Below are 20,837 nucleotides of genomic sequence, written 5' to 3'. Positions count from 1 at the left end.
TTTTACATTCTTAAAATAAGTTTGCTTACCTGGCAAAGATGAATTCATGCAACTCCAAATTTCAACCTGAAATTGTAATTACCAAAATGTTTTTATGCAAATAACTAGCTTCTACACATGATAATTTCCACAGAAATTTTGCACAATTAATTGGGTTATGGCTGGGACCATATAGTCAATGTCCTAGGGCTAAATTCATATTTAAAAATAATAAAATCTGGGTAGGTGTGATACTTCAGTGGGTGCTGCCAATCCCTGGGCCCCGCGGACCTGCATGGTGGAAGGGAGAAGCAGCTGCACACACTGAGCTCTACTCTCAATGCAGTAGCCATGGTGCACACACGTACACATGCATGCACACGCACAAAGTATAAGAAGCCATTTTAAGACGGGAATGAGAACTACTGCATATTGTTTTCTTGTTTTCCCACTTAAAAGCGCTAAGAATGAACCAGGTCATTCGGGTTATTTGTTGGTTACCTTTTCCAGGGTCTGGAGAGATGGCGCAGCAGTTCTAGAAGACCCAGGTTCAATTCCCAGCACCCACATGGCAGCTCACAACTGTCTGTAACTCTAGCTCCAGGGGATATGCACATGCATGCAGGCAAACTACCCATACATAAAATAAAAGAAAGAGTTACCTTTTCCAAGCACACAGAAAGTGTCTGCTGAGCAACTGAAGGAAAAGTAGTCAGAACTGTTTGACCATCATCGGCCTTGTCCCCTTTCCATACAACAGAGGCCACTCTATCTAAGGTTCCTCATGAACACTTGCTCGAGCTCTCTTGGCCTGGCCCCCACACACTCCAAACAATGAAAACAGCCCAGACTCTGGCGACACGTCAAACTTCCTGATTCAGACTTCAAGCAGCGTATCAATAATAGTGTGCCAGAAAATAGAGGTAGAAATAAACCACACACTCTCCCTTATCTCACATTCAGTCTTCCAAATCCAAATAAATATAAGATTTAGTTATAGTTTTCATAAAATTAGTCAAATCAATGATAAAATTCTAAATTCTAGATGAAATACTAGAGTGAAATTTAAAGACAGAATACATTTATATTTAAGATTATTTGTATACCTAAGCCCTAAAATAGAAGATAAAAGGTGAAAGACACTAATCTATTTAGAAATGTGTAAGATTTTTTAACAGTTATGTTTAAATTTTTATTCTGATCACACATTCCAGCCACAGTGAAAAAGTTTGATAAATCTAAAAGTAACTCATCAGAGCAGCTCGTGTGTGCAAAGCTTCCTTGGCGACAAGACTCACCATCGTCTCTGGGCAATAATCTGGGGCTCTCTGCAGCAGGTGTTTCAACCGGGATTCGCTTTTTGAGGAGAAAATCTGTTTGACAGAAAGAAAAAAAAAAAGGCAAAATCTTTTAGACTTTTTTTTTTAAGAAAGAAGGGTAAAAGTATTGTCCTCTAGCTACATCAGCTACCTAGAATGCTTCTCTTTTATAAAGGCACCGTTGGAGGCTCTAGATGGAGATTTGTCACACTTGGTCTCACTCCCAGCCCCGGCTGCTGTGGGCTCAGGACCCTCCTGCCTCAGCCTCCACAGTGCCAACATGGCATGGGAAGCTCCTGAGGTAGCATTTCTTCTAACATTATTTAGGAAACAAACAAAAGCAGTCCAATCACTGCAGGTTGGGAATCTTCTCTATTAACCAGAAGTGGAGGAAAATAAGCTAACAACCTATTGGGGGCGGGAATAAAAGACCAAGAGAGGAAGAAAGAGAAAAGGAAGAAAAGATGACTATTTTAGCTGTTCTACAAGTTGTTTTTAATCAATTGGTGGTAATTTCAAAATAAACCATGTTTACTTTACCCTTGCTATTAGTGAGGTGAAATTTGTTAAGCACCGTGGCATAAGCTTAAAGAAAACACCATGGAACAGAGACAGAGCCATCTCTGAATGTACATGCTGAAGAGCTGGCAAGGTTTGCTTTCATGCTAAGTGAGTAAATGACCTGCCCCACACAGCAATTTCACTAGCACAATTATAGTTTGGTATCTCAGTAAAATATAAATCATTATGTCACAGAGAGACCTTCCCGGTTACCTGCAAAGTTAAGGCTGTACAATGCATGGATGGTAAGGACAGTGAAAAGGATTCATTTCCAGTTAACTGTACTCAGTAGCCACCTGTTTCCATAACCTGCAACTATAATTAGAAAGTAACAGGACCCAGACTATCACCATTCTGCACTATCTAGTGAATCAGTGCATTGAGGTGATTGTCAGCAGTGACTGTGACATCATAAAGAGAGACAGCTACACCTAGTATCATTCATGGAGAAGACCTGCCAAACAAAACGTCATTAGGGAGATGTAAAGCAAACGTGGCTGTTCAATTTAAATATAAATAAAATTAAATCAAATAAATAGCAGAGTATGGGGCACTATCTGTAATCCCAACACACACACACACACACACACACACACACACACACACACACACACACACACGGAAAATTACATAGGATATAGTGGTTTAGGCCTGTAACCCTAGCCCATGCGAAGAGAAAGGACGCCAAACATGGTGCATAGTGAGCTTGAATAAAAAATTTAGCAAAATAAAAACTTGGGTTCCAGGCTCCTTAGTCACATTTTAGGTTTGTGAGGGTTAAATCTTGTTTCCAACTTGACTACATTTGGAAGTAACCACAACCCTAGCATCTGGAAGCACATGTGGGGGATTTTTCTAGGTTGCATTTTTTTAGGTGGGAGACCCATTGTAAATCAGGGTCTTTGCAGTCAGAAGATCTGGGCCTAAGTCTGGGCCACACCTTCTGGCGGCACCGCACATGAAAGGGCACAGAAGAGTGAAGCGATGCTTCCTGTCTGCTGCCCTTGCGCTCACTGGAAGTTCATCTCTCCTAGCCTGTCCTGACTGTGTTAGAACTCACTTCTCCAGGACTCCAGTGTGAACTCAACACTGGCAGACTCTCTGACTCCCCTAGGACTCCCATACCAGATTGCTGAGACTGTCAACTACTGGATCCTTACTCACACCACAGCCAGTAAGGTTGAGACAGACAGACAGACAGACAGACAGACAGACAGACAGACACACACACACACACACACACACACACACACACACACTAGTGAGCACCGTCCCCTCATGTGTATCTCTATGCGTGTATTCATCCTTTCAGTTCTGTTCCCCAGAGAACCCTGATAAAGCACGGTATTAACTAGATAGCTCTGCTTTAAGTCAAACTACTAAGAAGCACAGACAAAAGATATTAAATAATACTAGAGAGATCTGAAAAACAATGTTTAAACTATGGGAAACTCAACAGGATAAATGACTGAATTTATTCATCAAAGCAATTCCAAGAAAGCTATAGATCAGCTAAGTGTGGTGGCTCATCCCTGTAATCCCAGCATTGGGGAGGCTGAGGCAGGATGACTATGGGGATTTGAGGCCAGCTTGGGGTACATAGTAAGTTCTAGGCCAGCCCGGGCTACAGTGTGAAACCTGTTGTTTTGTTTTGTTTTTTAAGATTTATTTATTATGTATACAGTGTTCCGTCTGCATGTACGCCTGCATGCCCAAAGAGGGTGCCAGATCTTACTATAGATGGTTATAGGCTACCATGTGTTTTCTAGGAATTGAACTCAGGACTAGAACCCAAGGTTTTGAGCATGCTAGGTAAGTACTCTACATCCCAAACCTATGCTAGAATATAGGACCAAGTAATCTCACTGTCCCCCATGAGTCTTAAAATGATGTGTGTGTGCTGAGAGAGTTACAGCAAATGAGAAGTTCAATAATTGGTAGACCTGTTGGACATTATGGACTCACAGTCTTAAAGTTTTAGCAGTTTGAATTTTTCTGGTTGAGTGTACCAGTTCTACTAAAGCAATCCCTCTCTGTAAGGTCCTAGCTTCCTCATGCATTGTATTCAGCAGTCAAGTCTCAGTTAATTTTATCTGGAATCATGTTTTTTAGTCTTTCTTTGAATTACAATTGTGGGATTTTCTTTAAATAGTGGAATTTTTAATATGACTGATAAGTCTGAAAAGTACAGGCTATTGTTTCAAGGGAAAGCCCTCAATCTGGGTTGGCCTGAGTGTTTCCTATATTTTTCAGGTTATGATTATGTGTCCCTTTTCAGTGCTTTACATCAGTTAACATATTATTTGTGGTGTATACTGTGTGTAAGCTGTTATACAACAGACTTTTGCAAAAACCAATTAATAGACTACTTATCTGATTGTATTCATAACTATTACCGAGCTTACCTGCTCACACACATCACGGCACATTTGGTTATCCTTTGAATGATTACAGCACACAGCACCTGGGGAGAAAGGAAACGGATGTCTCAGGTTTACGTATCAGGATTATACAATGTGGCTGGCTGCTCAATAGAGGCTCTCTGTTGTTTTCTGTTTTTGAGACAGGTCCTCCTAATATATTGCACAAACTGGGCCCCACACTCCTCATCCTCCCGACTCAGCCTCAAAGTGCTGGCGTCAGAGGCTGGCCCTGCGGTATGTACTGCCACATCTGGCTGCCAGTTCTCATTTTAACTCAACGATCAGTGAGTATCTATTACAACTCAGGTGCTAGGCTTGGAGACATGGTCCTTACCCAAAAGCAACTAATAACAAAGTCTGTCATACAACAAAAGTGCTATAACATAAAAAGTCACTATTTAGTGTGTACTTTCTATATTTTCTACTAAGATTGTTTTTATATATTAAAATTTTCAGTCCGTAAGATTACTCTATGGAGCCAGATGTGGCTCATACCTTTAATCCCAGCACTAAGGGACACTGAGGGAGGCGGATCTCTGTAAATTCCCTGAGGCCAGCGTAGTAGTCTACAAAGTGAGTCCAAGACACCCAAGGCTACACAGAGCCCCCACCCCCCAAATTACTCTATGGACATTTTATTAACTGTAACACAAAGCTAACTTGTTTTTAAAGTGGTGAACTTTGTTTAGGACTTGTTGGACTTGAGGTTCCTAAAGGGCATTCAGATAGAAACTCTAGTAAAGTCCAAAGTCAAAGCTTGGAGTACAGCCAAGAGCCCAGCCTAAAGCCCCAAATGCCAAGTCATGAATATAAAGGGTAGCGATGTGGAGCTATCTAGGGAGAGTTTCTCCTGAAAAGTAAGTACAGCACCAGGTCCTAATGAACAGCAACATCTGAGATATGTAAAGGACCCTGAAGCGTGGCTCAAATACAGCAGGAGAGTCAACCACTAAGTGACATACCTGACAAGCAGTGTCAGGTGCCCACAGAGATAGAAGACAGACAGAAGGCTGAAAAAGAAAATGAATTTGTTTAATCCCAGCAGTCAGGGAGGCAGAGGCAGATGCTGCACTTATTTTAGCAGTATGGCATAATAATGTTTTTTATAAGGCTTATAATTATTAGTACGGTAGTATTTTCTAACCCACTAGCAATCAATCAAGACACAGACATCTGTTATATTTTAAAATAGCCTTGGTTAACCTGGGGCAGGGCAGATCTTAATCACCTAAACTACCTTCCATATTGGGACAGGAATGCCATATCCTGCCCCAATCCCATGCCACTCCTTTCTAATAATTTCTATCAAGATACCTCCCATCCATAATACTTGCTAGTTATCATCATCTGGGCCAAATCTCCATCCACACCAGCTAAGTGCTTCTTCCTACACCTAAGCCATGGGGCCGCCTTCCTCCTGCTTCCTCCTGCGGTCCCCTTCCAGAAAGCCCGGAACCTTAGCCACACCTACCACTTTTGCCCTGTCTAGGTGTGTTGGCTTTTTATTGGCCAAATAGAAATAAGTTTTTAGGCAAGGTTACATAGCAGTCTTGGGGGCACAGAGACTGCAATCAGTAATTAGCATCAAAATACATCAGACCAACCTCCAATAGGTGGATCTCTGTGAAGGTAGCCCAGTCTACAAAGCGAGTCCAGGACAGCCAAGGCTACACAGAGAAACCCTGTCTTGAAAAACCAAAAAAAGAAGAAAATGAATTTGCTTAGAAAGCCAGCTGCCAGCTGGGTATGGTAGTCCATATCTGTGATCTTTGCATATGGGATGAAAAAGCCGGAAGATTAGGAGTTCAAGGCCAGTCTAGGCTACATGAGACCCTAAGAAAAAGGGGAAAAAGTCACCTACTGAACATCTCTGGTAATATCCTTTTTGTTATTCATTTGTTTGTTTACTTTGTATGTGTTAAGTGAAGGACAGTAGTCAACACATGGGAAGAACACTAAGAGAAGAGCTGTGCACACAAGTTCCCTAAAAAAGCCACTTTTAGTTAAGCATTCTACAGACCGATTAGGACTTCCGGTAAACCCAATGATCCTGGGCTATCTTTAGTCCCTTAAGAGCCATTTATTAACCACCTCTGTGCCAGACATGACATCCTTTTGACTATCAGGTAAAATCAACTTAGCAGCTTCCACTAACCCCCAAATTAAGAGTGCAACCAGACAGCACCTGAAGCCTACAGCAGAAATCTCCCCACTTTGCTACAACCCACCAGCCTAATGTCCTGATTTATTACTCTCTTCTGTTGTCCAACTAGAGAAGTTTTCCCACAGTGGACCATGTCATCTAGGGTAACCAGAATCATGTTCCTGGGCCATGGTCACTCATATTTAGCTCAGAATAAACGATTTCTTATCCCCTTTAGAGCAAGAGCATGTTCTGTCTGCTACAATAGCGATGAAGAAACCAAATAAGTAAAAATGTTTCAAGAAGGCAGCATGTGTTAGAAGCTGCTATCACCTGATGTGGAATTTACATTGGCCACAATATTTAGGAATCTAAAAGATACTGTTATCAGTGTGGACCAGTGAAGGCAAAGCCTAGCTCTCAAAGGTACATACATCCTCTTCTCAGTTCAAGAAAACACACACACACACACACACACACACACACACACACCATCTTCCCAGGATTAGGTTGTACAATGAAGACTCTGGGTGGCTTTTGTTCTGGCTCTTGAGAGGGAAGATTGTAGGCCCTTGGAATTTCCTCAACAGTAGGAGTGCCTTTGTTATGGTATGAAGCAAGCCAACTGGATGCTTCAGGATGGGGACTGGGCAGGCCTGAAAGACTAGCCCACTGTAGCCAGAGGGTTGGGGATTTGAGTGCTTTGTCAACTTGTCCTCTCAACCTTCGGTGGTGGGAGAGGAGTGGGGAGTGAGTTCAACCATTTGACCCATACTTCAGCTAATTCTAGACAAGAAACTCTGACATAGAAGCTTAGTTAAGCTTCCCTGGCTGGTGACCACACTGATGTGCTGGGGAGGTGTTATACATGTAAACGTGCATTGATTCTGCAGGGTCTGGTGGCACGTGCCTTTAAACCTAACAGAGGCGTCTGAATGCAAGGCCAGCCTGGCCTACATAGTGAGTTAGCTCTAGCCAGCCAGAGCTACACAGTGAGACCCTGCTTCGAAACTAAGCTGCAAGCATGCGCGCGCGCACACACACACACACACACACAGAGAGAGAGAGAGAGAGAGAGAGAGAGAGAGAGAGAGAGAGAGAGAGAGAGAGAGAGAGAAAGGTGATTGATTCCTTGAGAAGGAACAGGGTGCTCTGTACTTCCTCCCGGACCTGGCCCTGACAGTCTTTATTTGGCTGGTCCTCCTGGCTCCTATCCTTTATATAAGACAGCAGTTATATACTGAGCATGCACTCTACCTTGGAGCTACTCTGCAAAGAGTAATTTAAAGTATATTGCTGCTCTGAGCTACTGAACTTGATCACAGGAATGTTGGATCTGAACCCAGATCAAAAGTATGTGAGTGCAGCTGGAGAGATAGCTCTGTGGTTAAAAGGGCTTGCTACTTTTCCAGAGGATGGGGGTTCAATTTTAGCACCAATATCAGGCAGCTCAATATTGCCTTTAACTCTAGCCCCAGGGGATCCAACACCCTCTTTTGGCCTCTACAGGTACCTACACATACATGGCATACACTCAATAAAAAAATAAAAAATAAAAAATAAAAATAAAAAAAGAGTTTAACCTGGTGAGACAGGAGCTAGCTTCCTTAGCAAGGGAGAGATCAGGTGATCAGAAGCTAGTCACACTGCACATGACCCCTTCCCTGAGTAAGAAACTGGCTGGGCCTGTAGATTGCTTAATGGCATAGTCCATATGTCCTCAAAAGCGACCAATTCCAATAGAAATGGCCTCATTCTCTACCCAATCCCTACCACAGAATCCATGAAAGATCACTGGGCAGGGTAGCACACTAGGGCTCCCCCAGCAAGGACCTGCTCACACCTAGGAGTTTTTTTCCTATGGTTTTTTAGTAAAGTTGTTTGCTCTGGTTGATTCTTGTCAATGTTTCTTACTCTCGGGCATGAGACAGCATACTCAAAAGCTACCAGCTAGGAGGACTTCAGTGACTGACTATCCAGTGTCTCCAATTCCCTGGTTAAGGTCACCATGAGCTAAGAAAGGCTCCACTGTACTCAAAGAACTTGAAGTAAGGTTGGCATATGTAGAAAGCAGTCTTGGCAAGGCCATGCCCTTTAGCTGGCAGGGTCTGCGCAGACTCTGGGTGGTTATGGCAGAACTGGATTGTAGTATTCCCAACTGGAGGTCAAGCAGAAAGAACACAGTGAAAGGAGATGGTTGATGGGATGGGGGTGTGGGCTCAAGAGGGGGTACTGTGCTGAGAGACAGGAACACTATAGTGAACAAAGGGTTGTATTCTTTAACTTCAGGTAAGCTGCAGTCGGGTGGTAGCATAACTAGCGTTTTAGGGATAGCCAATCTGGCTCTGGCAGCCCTATCTTAACACCCCAATTAAAGAGATGAGTAACAGTGAAAGGCAGAGAGCTAATAAATGTGCTTGAAGAGAAACAAGAGGTACAGTGACCCCAAGCTTGTGTTTAGGGTACTGATAGGAACTTTGGGTTTAAATAAGAAAGGATTGAAGCAGTGGGCAAGAGTAACTAAGCAGTCCTGGCTACGGTGTGGTCTGGCTGACCTTTGTCTCGGTTTTCACAAACAGTGTCCTAAGAACTTGTTCAAGCTGTCAAAAGCTGGAGGGACCAAGCTGGATCCAACACAGTGACTCCTTCTGCTCCAGGAGGAGAGGACACGTGGGGTGTCCTGGAAGATTTGGTTGTTCCTATAGGATTAGGACAGTGCTTATCTCTGTGACTTCAGCCTCAAAGGGAGTGAGACGGATCAGGGAGACAGATGCCCCTTGGGTGATTAATATGCCCAAGGTCAAGCAGAAGTCTGAGCCAAAGTAAAAGAGTCAGACACAAGATGAAGGGTGAGATGCCAGGCCTTGTCCTGCCTTAGGTTCCCTGTGGGTGAAGAGTTCAATGCCTTCTATGAAATGTAGTTTCTAAGTGTCTGTTGTCTAGGATAAAATCCTAGCCAAGGATTCTTAAAGGCAGTGCCAGATGAAGAGGGAGGGGCCAGCATCCACCTTCTGTGTGAAACAGGGTGGGTATGATATCAGGCCTGCGCTGTGTCTTCTTGTGGGCTTGAACTGAAGCTGTCAAGGTCTGCACTGGCCCCTTAAGGATTGAGAAAAGAGGCAAATATAGACACGGACTGTAAGCGTGTGTTCAAACAGGCTACTTTGTAAAATTTCCGTGTGTGTGTGTGTGTGTGTGTGTGTGTGTGTGTGTGTGTGTGTGTCTGCACGTTACAGTACCTGTGTAGAGAGGGCAATCTGAGGAGTGGGAGTGGCTTCTCTCCTTCTACCACTTGGGCCCTGGGGATTGAACTCAAATCTTCAGACTTAGCAGCCAGTACCATTTACATATTGAGCCCTCTCAACAACCCCAAGCAGCTAGCTTTTTACTGCAGGACTTCAGGAAGCCACTTAAACATTAATGTGTGTTGTTAAGCTGCTAATGAGGGACCGACTATGGAGATGTCCCAAGCACACAGAACACTTTCTTCATGACAAGTGTTAACATCTCAGAATGCCAGTTTGAGAAATACCAAATTAGAGGAAAGGAAAAAGGATGCCAAACAACACCATGGGGACAGAGGAACTCAGGAATCTATAAAACCAGCAGGAACACACTGGGATAACCAGCTGAAACATATAACTATTCTTGCCCATAAAAGACATAGCTAAATTGATAGAGGACATCTAGGACTGCAAAGTCAGAGACAAGGAGATAAAAATATATTTTAGACAATGGTTTAAATATATGTAAACCTAGATATGTGTGCACAAACAGCAATATCTATAATATAATTTGCCAGTCAAATAAAATCTACAGTTCTTGTACACAAATGAAATTAACACTGGTTTTTACATTGAAAGTAGGATTAGTAGTGGAGGGGGAAAGAATGAATAAAAAAGTGAATAAGAAAGAGATTTTCTTTTTTTAAAAATATTTTTATTTAACTTTAATTTATGTGCATTGGTGTGAAGGTGTCAGATCTTGGAGTTACAGACAGTTGTGTGCTGCCATGTGGGTGCTGGGAATTGAACCCAGGACCTCTGGAAGAGCAGACAGTGCTCTTAACCACTAAGCCAACTCTCCAACCCCGAAAGAGATTTTCTTAAAAAGGCAGCACTGCAGTTTCTTCTGTGCTGTTACTGTGAGTTCTCAGTGTCTGACTTAGAGATTCTTTTCAGCCTGTTGGTATGGCGCAGAGCTGCAATCCCAGCATGCTGTGTCCTGACTCTAAGGGTGAAAGTGCCCTGTGTAGCCCTCTGACTGGGGGACTGCTCAAGCATTCCTAAGATCCCCTCCCTCACACAGGCCTGCAAAGGCACTGTGTCTGCAACTACCCTGGAGGGATGGAAGGCCCTTGATTGACCTGATGTGCTCTAGAAGCTGGCACTTTCTTCTACCTTCTTAACACGAAGGTCATGTGAGGGCAGAAAATGCAGCTGATTTGTAGCAAAGATAACTCAGAGTAACATATGGTCCCAATAAACATGGGCTTAACGAAATGAAAACAAGCAGGCAGACAGGAGTCTGATTTGGGCCTAGGAATTTTTGGGGGAAAAAAAGTTCCTTGAAGCAAAGGTCTATTTAAAACAGTCACGAAATGTACTCTAATTAAAACTCTGAGAGCAACTGGAGATTTTACTTAAAATATAAATACAGAAGCCCTTCCCCCATTTTATATTTAATACTGAAGGTCAAATGAGAAGTTTCCAGAAAGAAACTGCACCTTCAGCTGAGCCTTCTGTGAGGCTGGTGAATAGTTTCACTTCAATGGCAGTCCAGAGCCTAATTACAATTTATCTTGGGCTATTTTAGCCCCTCAAACACACTGTGACTTTTTGGAATGTATTCAATTAACAAAATCCTACTTTTCACCAGCCAAAAGGCTAAGAACACTAGCAGGCAGCATGAGGCCCACAGAAGTCACCCCGCTTTGCCCAACCCACCTATTTAATGTCCCCACCGATGTGTCTGGAAGTGCCTTGATTTATGACTTCCTTTGTTCTCTCACTATAAAAACTTCATCAAATTGTTACAACATTGGAACATGGAATTTCGGGTAACCTACATCTGTTCCTGCGCTATGGCCACTTATAATATTTGGCTTCAAAATAAACTACCGCCTACCCTTTTGAGGAGACAGTTGTGTACTTGTGTTGGTACAAGCTAAAATAAAAAAATGTATATGTACAAAAAAGAAAGAAACCATGAAATTTGGGAAATAAAGATAAAAAGGAAAACGATTTTTACTCCAACTGTCCCGCCGCAACCTCAGCTGAGATTCTGGCATATTTCCTTTTAGCTTTTCCAAAGCTTTTTCTGGTACTTCTGACAAAACAGGATAAAAGAGAGCAGGCTGAAATCCTCCAGTAATAACCCCTTCCCCTCAACCGAGCATCCTCTCTACCAGCACATTTCTGCCCCTGGGAGGACTGCTACCTTCCACCAACAGGCCCGGGAGCCACTGCCCCACTCATTCTGTACAGCAGTCATTACTGTATTAGTGCACATTTTTCTTACTTTTAAACAATAAAAACTTATAATCTTTAGCATTACATCCTTTTCAGGAAATAAATGTATACATTTACTCAGTTCATATCCCTTTACTAAGCTGAATGCAATTAAAGGAGATATTAAAGGTCTTTATCTTTTTTAGGATAATTAAAACGGGTCATCATTCAGCTATAACTGGGGCACAGGGGTGGGGGATGACATAAAACAAAATCAAATCAAAACAAGACCGTACCAAGGCAAGTATTCCAGAAACGTTTGGTTTTATAATTTGACTCCAACTTGCCTATTTGTTCACCTAATTTGTTGTAGTTTAAAACTCTGCTCATTGTCATAAAATGAAACTGGACGAGGAGAGAAGAGTTCAAAATAAAACCCGATATTGACATAAGAATAAAAAAACATCGGTTTAAACTTATTGAAAAGATACAGATGTCATCTTGCAGTCTTAGTCTAAGACTTTGATTATGAATGTAATGAAAACCAAAAGGGAACTGCTAAAGGCCATGCTTGCTGGTTTTAAGAAGGATTGGTATAGCCTAGGAATATTTGAGTAGAATTATCCAATAATCGGAAACACCAAGGCCTGGCTGCCTCTGGAGACCACATGCAAACTAAACAGAGGCAAGCAAGCGGCATGCACACACTCCAGCCACACTAGGAAAATGCAATTGCTAAGGCTAGCTAGCATTTAAGGAAGCAAATATACACCGCAATCTAAAAATAATACCCCTACAATTACAGGCTTTTTGAAGTTAAAAGGGATTTTTCCAAAGAAGCCTCCCTGAGGCTACAATTCAATCTTGTCATTGCAAAGCCATTCCCGTTTTCTTTGCTAAAGAAAATAAGTTCTCTAATAAATACATTACAAAGAACTATTAAAACAGAATATGCATATAAATAAATATATTCATATCTATCTTAGACTATTGAGAGGAAAAAAAATCTGGGCTAATAATGAAATCAGAAACAAAAAGACAAACTTAAAAAATAGGAACTTATTTTTAGTATGTGAGATCTTCTATGATAAAGTCTGACTTTTAAGACAACTTAGAAAGTGATAATCACTAAAAGACAACTGTAACTTTAACTTACAAACCCAGACTTGCAAACTGTCACACTTGTATCTTTAAAACATGTAAGGTGGGCACTGTGCTGTAGGCCTGCAATCTTAGCACCCAGGAGGCTCAGGGAGAAGAGTCACAGTGAATTGGAGGCAAACCTGGGGTACAATGTAAGACTGTCTAAAAAGAAAAAAAATCCATAAAACTCAAGTCTCCCCAAATATGCTTTATTTTTATATTTTATCAGCCAAGGGAGAGCCAAAAGCTGAGCCATATGCCCAGCACGCACTGCTTCATGTGTCGACACATACACAGAACCAGGCACACATTAGCTTGTTTCTGCATTACAGATCGCGCCCACTGCCTGTCAACACTGCAATGACCTCATTCAGCTCTAATACCCACATAACGTCCACATTCATTTTTTCCCTGTTTTTAGAGAGAAGGTGATTCTCTTTTAATCTGCTGCCCATTTCCTACTGGTTGAACTCCAGAATTTCCAAATATCTTCCTTTCCTGAAAATTTAATTATTTTAGTAAAGGACATGTACATTTACCACCTGGACTCACAGTAAGTCTTTCTTCTCTAATCTGGCAGTTGATTTTCTGGTTAATTTAAAGTGGCAGAAGTGAAACCTTTAACCCTTGACTCTTCTCTGATTATTTCACATGAGCTTTTCTGGGATCAGAGACTGACTGTAAGCTTCTGGTATACTGCTCAGTTAAAGAACTACTCACTGAGCAGTGGTGGTGCAGGCCTTTAATCCCAGCACTCGGGAGGCAGACACAGGCAGCTTTCTGTGAGTTCAAGGCCAGCCTGCTCTACAGAGCGAGTACAGGACAGCCAGGGCTACATGGAGAAACCCTATCTCAAAAACCCAAAAAACCAAACCAAAACCAAAATCCAACTCACTGATTAAAACAATAATATAGTCTGTTATATAATGTCTTTAAACTTTACATATGTAATGTGTGTGAGTGTTTTGTCAGCAGGTATGTCTGTGGACCTTGTTCATACAGTGACCATGGCAGCCAGAATGGGGTGTCAGATCCCCTGGGACTGGACATGTGAGCAGTCATATGGGTGCTAGGAATGGCTTCTGGAAAAGCAGCCAGCAATTTCAGCCTTTTTGCTATGCTTTTTTTCCCCAAGGTGTGTGTGTGCTATGTGCACATCCTGAAAACAGAACTCAGACCCTCTGGAAAAACAGCAAATGGCCATAACCACTGAGCCATCCCTCCAGCCCAATATAATGCCCATGTAACAGAAAAGGAAGTACAGGACATTTTCCTCACTTCATCCCAGAATCCACATTACAGTGATACACTCACAGTTCAGTAAACAGCTTGACTTAAGGAAATATGTAAATTAAAGTCAATCAAGTGTTTAAAAGGTAAGCAGCCACTGGAAGACACTTGGAACTAGGGATGCTGATAAGATCACAGAAGCACTAAGAAATGCACACACACAGCAGCAGCGAGCCAGGGAAGGACTTTCCAACACAGTCTTCCTTCTTGGCAATTACCCACTTTCCTGAGCCCTCTGGAAGGTATAGAGTGTGCTGAAATGTCTCACCTTCGGTGCAGGCAATTTCCACTTAGAAACTACACAACTGGCCCCTGATCTCAGTCAGATATCTTGTTTCCGGACCTTCACACCAAAAGGACTTTAACCCAGATACTCGTTATTATGAAAGAACTAAGGGTGAGTCTTACGAAGATTCTTCTAGATACCAGTTGTCAGTGTTCTTGGGTAATTCCCTTCCTCACTCTCCAGGGTTCCCACTATAAGCAAGGGATCTAACGGGGTGAAACTCAGTTCCCAGTGAAATAGTTCCTGGTTAGAAATAGATATGTGAATCTTGTTGACACAGGGTCACATATGACTCATGCTGACCTCCAACTCACTATCCAGAAGAGAACGACTTTTAAACTCTAGATCTTCCTGCCTTCATTTTCCAAGTGCTAGTATTCCAGTGTGTGCCATTACATCTGTTTTTTTTTTTTTTTTTCGAGACAGGGTTTCTCTGTGTAGCCTTGGCTGTCCTGGACTCGCTTTGTAGACCAAGCTGGCCTCGAACTCACAGCGATCCACCTGCCTCTGCCTCCCAAGTGCTGGGATTAAAGGTGTGTGCCACCACGCCCAGCTCTTTTTTTTGTTTGTTTGTTTTTAATTAAAAAGTCATTTATATGTTTGTATGTGCATGAGTGCACATGTTGGTGAAGAACAGATCTGATGTCTGGGGGTCTTAGTGATTTCTTCTTTCTTCTTCTTCTTCTTCTTCTTCTTCTTCTTCTTCTTCTTCTTCTTCTTCTTCTTCTTCTTCTTCTTCATCTCCTTCCTCTTCTTCATCTTCCTCCTTCTCCTTCTAAGAGAGTCTCTCATTGAGCCTGGACCATATCAGTGATTTCCAGGGACCCACTTCTTCATACCCAGGTCCCAGTGCTAGAGTTACAGACACATGCTACTGCATGGTTTTTTTTTTCCGAGACAGGTTTTCTCTGTGTAGCCTTTGCTGTCCTGGATTCGCTTTGTAGACCAGGCTGGCCTCAAACTCACAGGGCTTCGAACCCCTGCCTACTGAGGGTTGGGATTACATGCATGGACTACCAAGCCTGACTCTTGGCAATCTTTGAGTTATCTCCAAACTTTGTAGCATTTACCATGTCATGTGCTGCATGTTTGATGAAACCAGTTTTTCCTCAATTAGACTTGGAATATAAATAGATGTGTACTAATTAAAGCATGTCTTGTCAATGTAGACATTTGCAATTCTTGGTGATTTCTATATGTTTGATTTTTAAGACAGGGCCTTATTAGGTAGCTCAGGCTGGTCTCAAATGTGAATCCCTTGCCTCTCCACCTCCTCACTGCTGGCATTACCATCACACGTCACTATGCTTGGATTTGGTAATGTTAAGTCTGAGCTTCCCACTACACCGTAAGCCCCACACAAGTAGAGAACACATCTATTTTGCACACCACTTTGAACTGTGGGCTGTAGTTTCTTGCACTATTAGCAGCTTAACAAGCACTTCAGGCAGTCAGCCACTCCTGATACCCATCTTAAACATATACAAAGATGAAACTCTTCTTCTCCCCTGACTCTGCCCCACCCCTCCTTTCCAGTGATGGGGACTGAACTCAGTTCTTGTGCTTTCTCTACCACTGAGCTACGTCCTCAGCCTCCAAAATGAAACCTTTGACTCCGTGCGTAACCTGCCGGTTTTCCTCAACATGGCGTTCCCCATCTTTCAAACCTTAGGAAAAGGTGTTACTTTTAAACAAACTGATGAGTAATCCATAATTCTTCCTTCCCTCATTTCACGTTATCAATCCATCAACTAAATATATTAATTCTTTCTTCTTCTACTTCCACAACTACCTACCAAATTCACCATGATATTGTTTGAAATACTAGGGTTCTATTGTGGGGCTGTTTTGTTTTGTTTTGTTCGCTTTTCTCTGTATAATAGCCTTAGCTGTCCTGGAACTCTCTTTGTAGACCAGGCTGGCCTCAAATTCACAGTGACCCCCCTGCCTCTGCCTACCAAATGCTGGGATTACAGGTGTGCACCACCATGCCCAGCTCCTGTTTGAAATACTGTAATGCATTTCTAGTTCCCTTTAATTTTTTTTATATATAATGAGTGCTTTATTTTCATTTTATTTTATGTTACAGAAAGAGTGGTCTAAAATATAAATCGGAAGAGCTGGAGAGATGGCTTAGTGGTTAAGATATAAATCAAGTCACACTCCATCTAGGTAAAACCTCTGATTTCTGTTCCCATGATTCCAGCAAAGCTCCACACCACCTAGCCCTCGCCTACACTCTGCCTCACTATGTCCAACCACAGAGGCTTTCTGGTCCTAATGTCTTACACTTCTGTTCTTCCTGAACCCCAGACCACCTTTTGTGGCATCTTCACTCAAAACTTCACCTTCCCTAAGGGGCTGTTCTCTCTCTCAAGCAGCCCTGTTACCATGTGGTTTAGTTTCTTCATACCAGACTTAGACCCAGAAATCACTGTATCCACTTGCTATCAATCTCTCCTCTCCTAGAACACAAGCTGCTGAAGAAGGCATCAGCTCTGCATGTACATCAGGGCCCGACATCCAGTAACCAGCCAACAGTCCCCAAACAAACAATCCTCTGTCCAATCTGTCTTGCCTTTTAATAAGTAAAACTGTCTCCTCAACATCTTCTCACTTTCTTCTAGGAGTGTTAAACTGTGAAAAATAGGAATCATGAAGGCCCGCTTAAGCCTATGGACGAAAGAGAGGGACTCCTGGTAAGATCCTAGAATGAAGTGTTGGATCTGGTCTGTCACTAACCCTGACTCTCTCTACTTCATGGGCCCAGATAGTCAGTGGGAAGAAAATCTGCTTCTTATTACTTTCCTCCAGATAGGCGTTTCCTTTTTCTAACTTAAAATTCATTACATTCTTTTTCAGGATGCTAGGCTATTACATAATCCCTCAAATGTCAACTGTTTGAAACTTGGCCCTTAATGTTACACGTCTTTTCTCTCTTTTGTATTATTACAAAACGTCTTAAATGGAACCAGAGCCTCGAAGGTGCCCTAAGACACAGACCCTGGGCCTGCGGCCTTGGCCCCTACCCTCTCCTCTGATGAGCTAATCATTGAACAAGCCGAAGCACTCTCCCACCTTCACCCCAAGAGCAGAATAGTCGGGGCAGACACTGCCAAAGGGGTCAGTGACCTGGAAAGCTGTGTGCCAGAGGAGACAGTCTCGGATGGGGATAATGAGAGGGGAAATGAGACCGCCTGAACAGGACTACAAACCAGGCCTTCACTGAAACACAATTTAATAATTGTGCTCTCAATTTCTGCTTCAGACCTTCTACAGACCCACAGAGGCAGCTTTTGTCCATTATTTTACCAATGCCCTTCACATAAGAAACCCGTACTATATGCTCCCCAGAATGTAGTGCAAGGAATGAGGCTCAACTTACAATCAAACTTGAAACTTCTTTTTATCGAACAGTGCAAACTGGATGAAGCCACAGATGTCTTAGAGATGGAAGGGCTACTGGAAATAACTAGCCCAGTGTGTTCCAAAGTGTTAGAAGGAAAGTTAAATAGCAAACATTTTCTTCACACAGCTGTTTTATTGAGATATAAATCACATCTTGGGACGTTCACCCCTTTTAAGTGTATTAATTCAGTTATTTTCAGCATACTCAGTTGTAACATTTCTACCACCCAAAAAGAAACACCCAGTAGCTATACTCTAGCAAATACGTGTCTTTGGACCTTTTATTGTGAACTTATAAGATGGGCTACAATGTAGTGTGTTTCGTTCACTCACACTCACACGGACTAGGTTTTGTTTGTTTGTTGTTTTGTTTGTGACAGGGTTTCTCTGTGTAGCCTTGGCTGTCCTGGACTCACTTGGTAGATGAGGCTGGCTTTGAACTCAGAGAACCCCCTGCCTCTGCCCCCAGAGTGCTAGGATTACAGGTGTGCACCACCACGCTTGGCATCATTGATTATATTTTTGTTTCTCCTTTTCTGCTTCTCATTTTTTTGTTTTATTTCAGTCAGGTTATCACCTGTGACCCAGGCTGGCCTGGGTTTTGTGGCAACACTCATAGCTTAGCCTTCCAGCAATTACAGGTATAAACCATTACACCTGACTTGTCCAAATACATTTAAAAAAAAAAGACATATTTATTTTATGTATACATATAAGTACACTGTCTTCATGCATACCAGAAGAGGGCATCAGATCCTATTACAAATGGTTGTAAGCTACCATGTGGTTGTTGGGAACTGAACTCAGGACCTCTGGAAGAGCAGCTAGTGCTCTTAACCCACTGAGCCATCTCTCCAGCCCTTGTCCTAATACATTTAAGAGCTAACTTTTTAGCGTCTGCTATGCTGAATTCTATACATGGATACCTCATAGTAAAATCTAGAACAGTGGTTCCCAACTTTCCTAAAACTGTGAGTCTTTAATACTCATGTTGTGGTGACCCCCAACCATGAAATTATTTTTGTTGTTACTTCATAACTTTAACCTTGCTACTGTTATGAATCATAATGTAAATATCTGTGGGTTTTGAAGGTCTTAGGTGACCCCTGTGGAAAAAATATGGTTGGACACCCCGCTCCCAAAGGAGTCACATCCCACAGGTCAGAGAACTGCTGATCCAGAAGGTACCACATACAAGACTGTGAATATTAAAGTACAAAAGGATTAAGGGTAAGTAACTTGCTGAAGTCTGCCTAAAGTTCTCACTCTACAACAGTGGGATAAAAACGGACAACTAGCATTATATAGATAGCTATCTTTGGGCTAACTAGAACACAGAGAGGGAAGCCGAATTAGCCATGAATTCCCAGCATTCTTTCTTTCTTTCTTTCTCTTTCCTTTTCTGTTAGTTTCCTTACTAGTTAATAGCTAAATTTAGAAGCTAATTAGTTAATTAATCACAGGCTCCTTACAGAAGTTTTCCCTTCTCCAAATGCTTGCTTTTAATAAACAATAGCCCGAACTCGTTAATTTTAATATTACAGGTTTTCTTAAAAACTTTGTTGAGACTGAGTTTGGTTTTCCCCTAAAGTGTCTCACCCTGTAGACAACACACTCCTCCATTAGCTTTGCCATCTTTTGATGGCTAGTAATACTAGGTTTTTCTCATCTCCTAGGTGAATGTCACCCCTCCTCTGTGCACACATAGCCCTGCCGGCATCTCTACTCTGAACACGTTTGCCTGAATCCAAACGACTTAGAGCTCCCTATCAGCCTGAGGTGTACCGGGAGGCACACGCTAGTGTCAAGTCCTAAAGCCGAGCAAGTGCAAGAAGGGCGACCAAGCTTCCTATTCATCTTGGGCTGTAATTGCCCAAGAACACACCCCTCTCCTCAAGACCGCCCGCTCCAGGGTGATTTAACGATTCGTAGAGGTCCCCCACCCACCCACCAGCAGGGTCTCAGGCGGCAGCCCTGTGGAGCCTATCAGTGTGGACTGCCACTCTCGGGCCAAGTCAGGCAAATTAACAAGTGACAACAAACTGGCTGGGTTAAGGTTAGGGTTAGGGAGCTGCACCTACGAATCCCGTGTGCCCGGCGTGGCTAAGCGGAGCGCAGGCACCTCCCAGCTTTCTGACAGAGACCCCGGCGGGGGACTAGGGTCGGGCAGAGCAAGGGGCCCCCGTCTGGGAGGTGACAGAGCAAAGGCCTGGAACTCAAGTCACCACCCCCGGGGGCCGGAAGATCTTCAGGTCAGAGAGAGAGAAGCCGAGGGCAGGGAGCGGCCTCCGGGTCCTCCGCCGCCCGCGGGTCTGGGGGCACACACGCACCCACCCCGCCCCCGGCCGCGCGCCATCTTGGAGCGCTGAGGCGCTCGCCCGGGACCGCCCCGACCGCGGCTACTCACCCGCGCTGCCCGGGGCCAGGGCCCCCGTCACCTCAGCGACCCCCGCCGCGGCCAGCAGAAGCAGCAGCGCGCCTCGCGGGGAGGCCGGGACGCTCGCCGCCATGTCCAGGCCGGGCGGGTCTGAAGCCGCGGGATGCTCGGACCCAGCTTGGCCGCAGCAGCCGCTGGCACCAGGCCACGCCCCCCGGCGCCTTGGCTCTCTGGTGATTGGCTGGTGCTCTCAGAAGCCCCGCCCAAGCCGCTCTGAGTTTCCAAAAACTCCCCCCGGGGGGCGGCAGCGCGCCCTTGGACCCTGGCTCTTTGTTGTGGGCCAGCTGTGTGTCGCCTTCGGCCTCGGGCTCCCGGACGTCGGTCTTCAAACGGAAAGTCAGAGGCTTGGGACCCCGGCGTGCTGGGCCACATGGGGACCCCCGCAGCTCAGAGGTAAC

The 20,837-nt window shown here is 43.6% G+C and overlaps 1 protein-coding gene across 1 annotated transcript in view; it reads right to left on the bottom strand.

Annotated features, from left to right (window-relative positions):
* Window positions 1–20,586, bottom strand: part of RECK (reversion inducing cysteine rich protein with kazal motifs) — a 69,005-nt gene extending 48,419 nt beyond the window's left edge. The window contains exons 1-4 of the mRNA XM_084776673.1: window positions 20,410–20,586; window positions 4,265–4,323; window positions 1,278–1,352; window positions 30–66 (exon numbers count right to left, since the gene is read on the bottom strand). Coding sequence (XP_084632799.1) covers window positions 30–66; window positions 1,278–1,352; window positions 4,265–4,323; window positions 20,410–20,512 — 274 coding nt within the window. The 5' untranslated portion in view covers window positions 20,513–20,586. The remainder of the gene's footprint in view (window positions 1–29; window positions 67–1,277; window positions 1,353–4,264; window positions 4,324–20,409) is intronic.
* Between the last annotated feature and the right edge of the window lie 251 nt (window positions 20,587–20,837).

Source organism: Acomys minous (assembly GCF_964271855.1).
Source record: "Acomys minous genome assembly, chromosome: 1".
Classification (NCBI taxonomy): Eukaryota; Metazoa; Chordata; class Mammalia; order Rodentia; family Muridae; genus Acomys; species Acomys minous.
The sequence above is the reverse complement of the archived record's forward strand: the minus strand, read 5'-3'. Positions and strand labels throughout refer to the sequence as shown.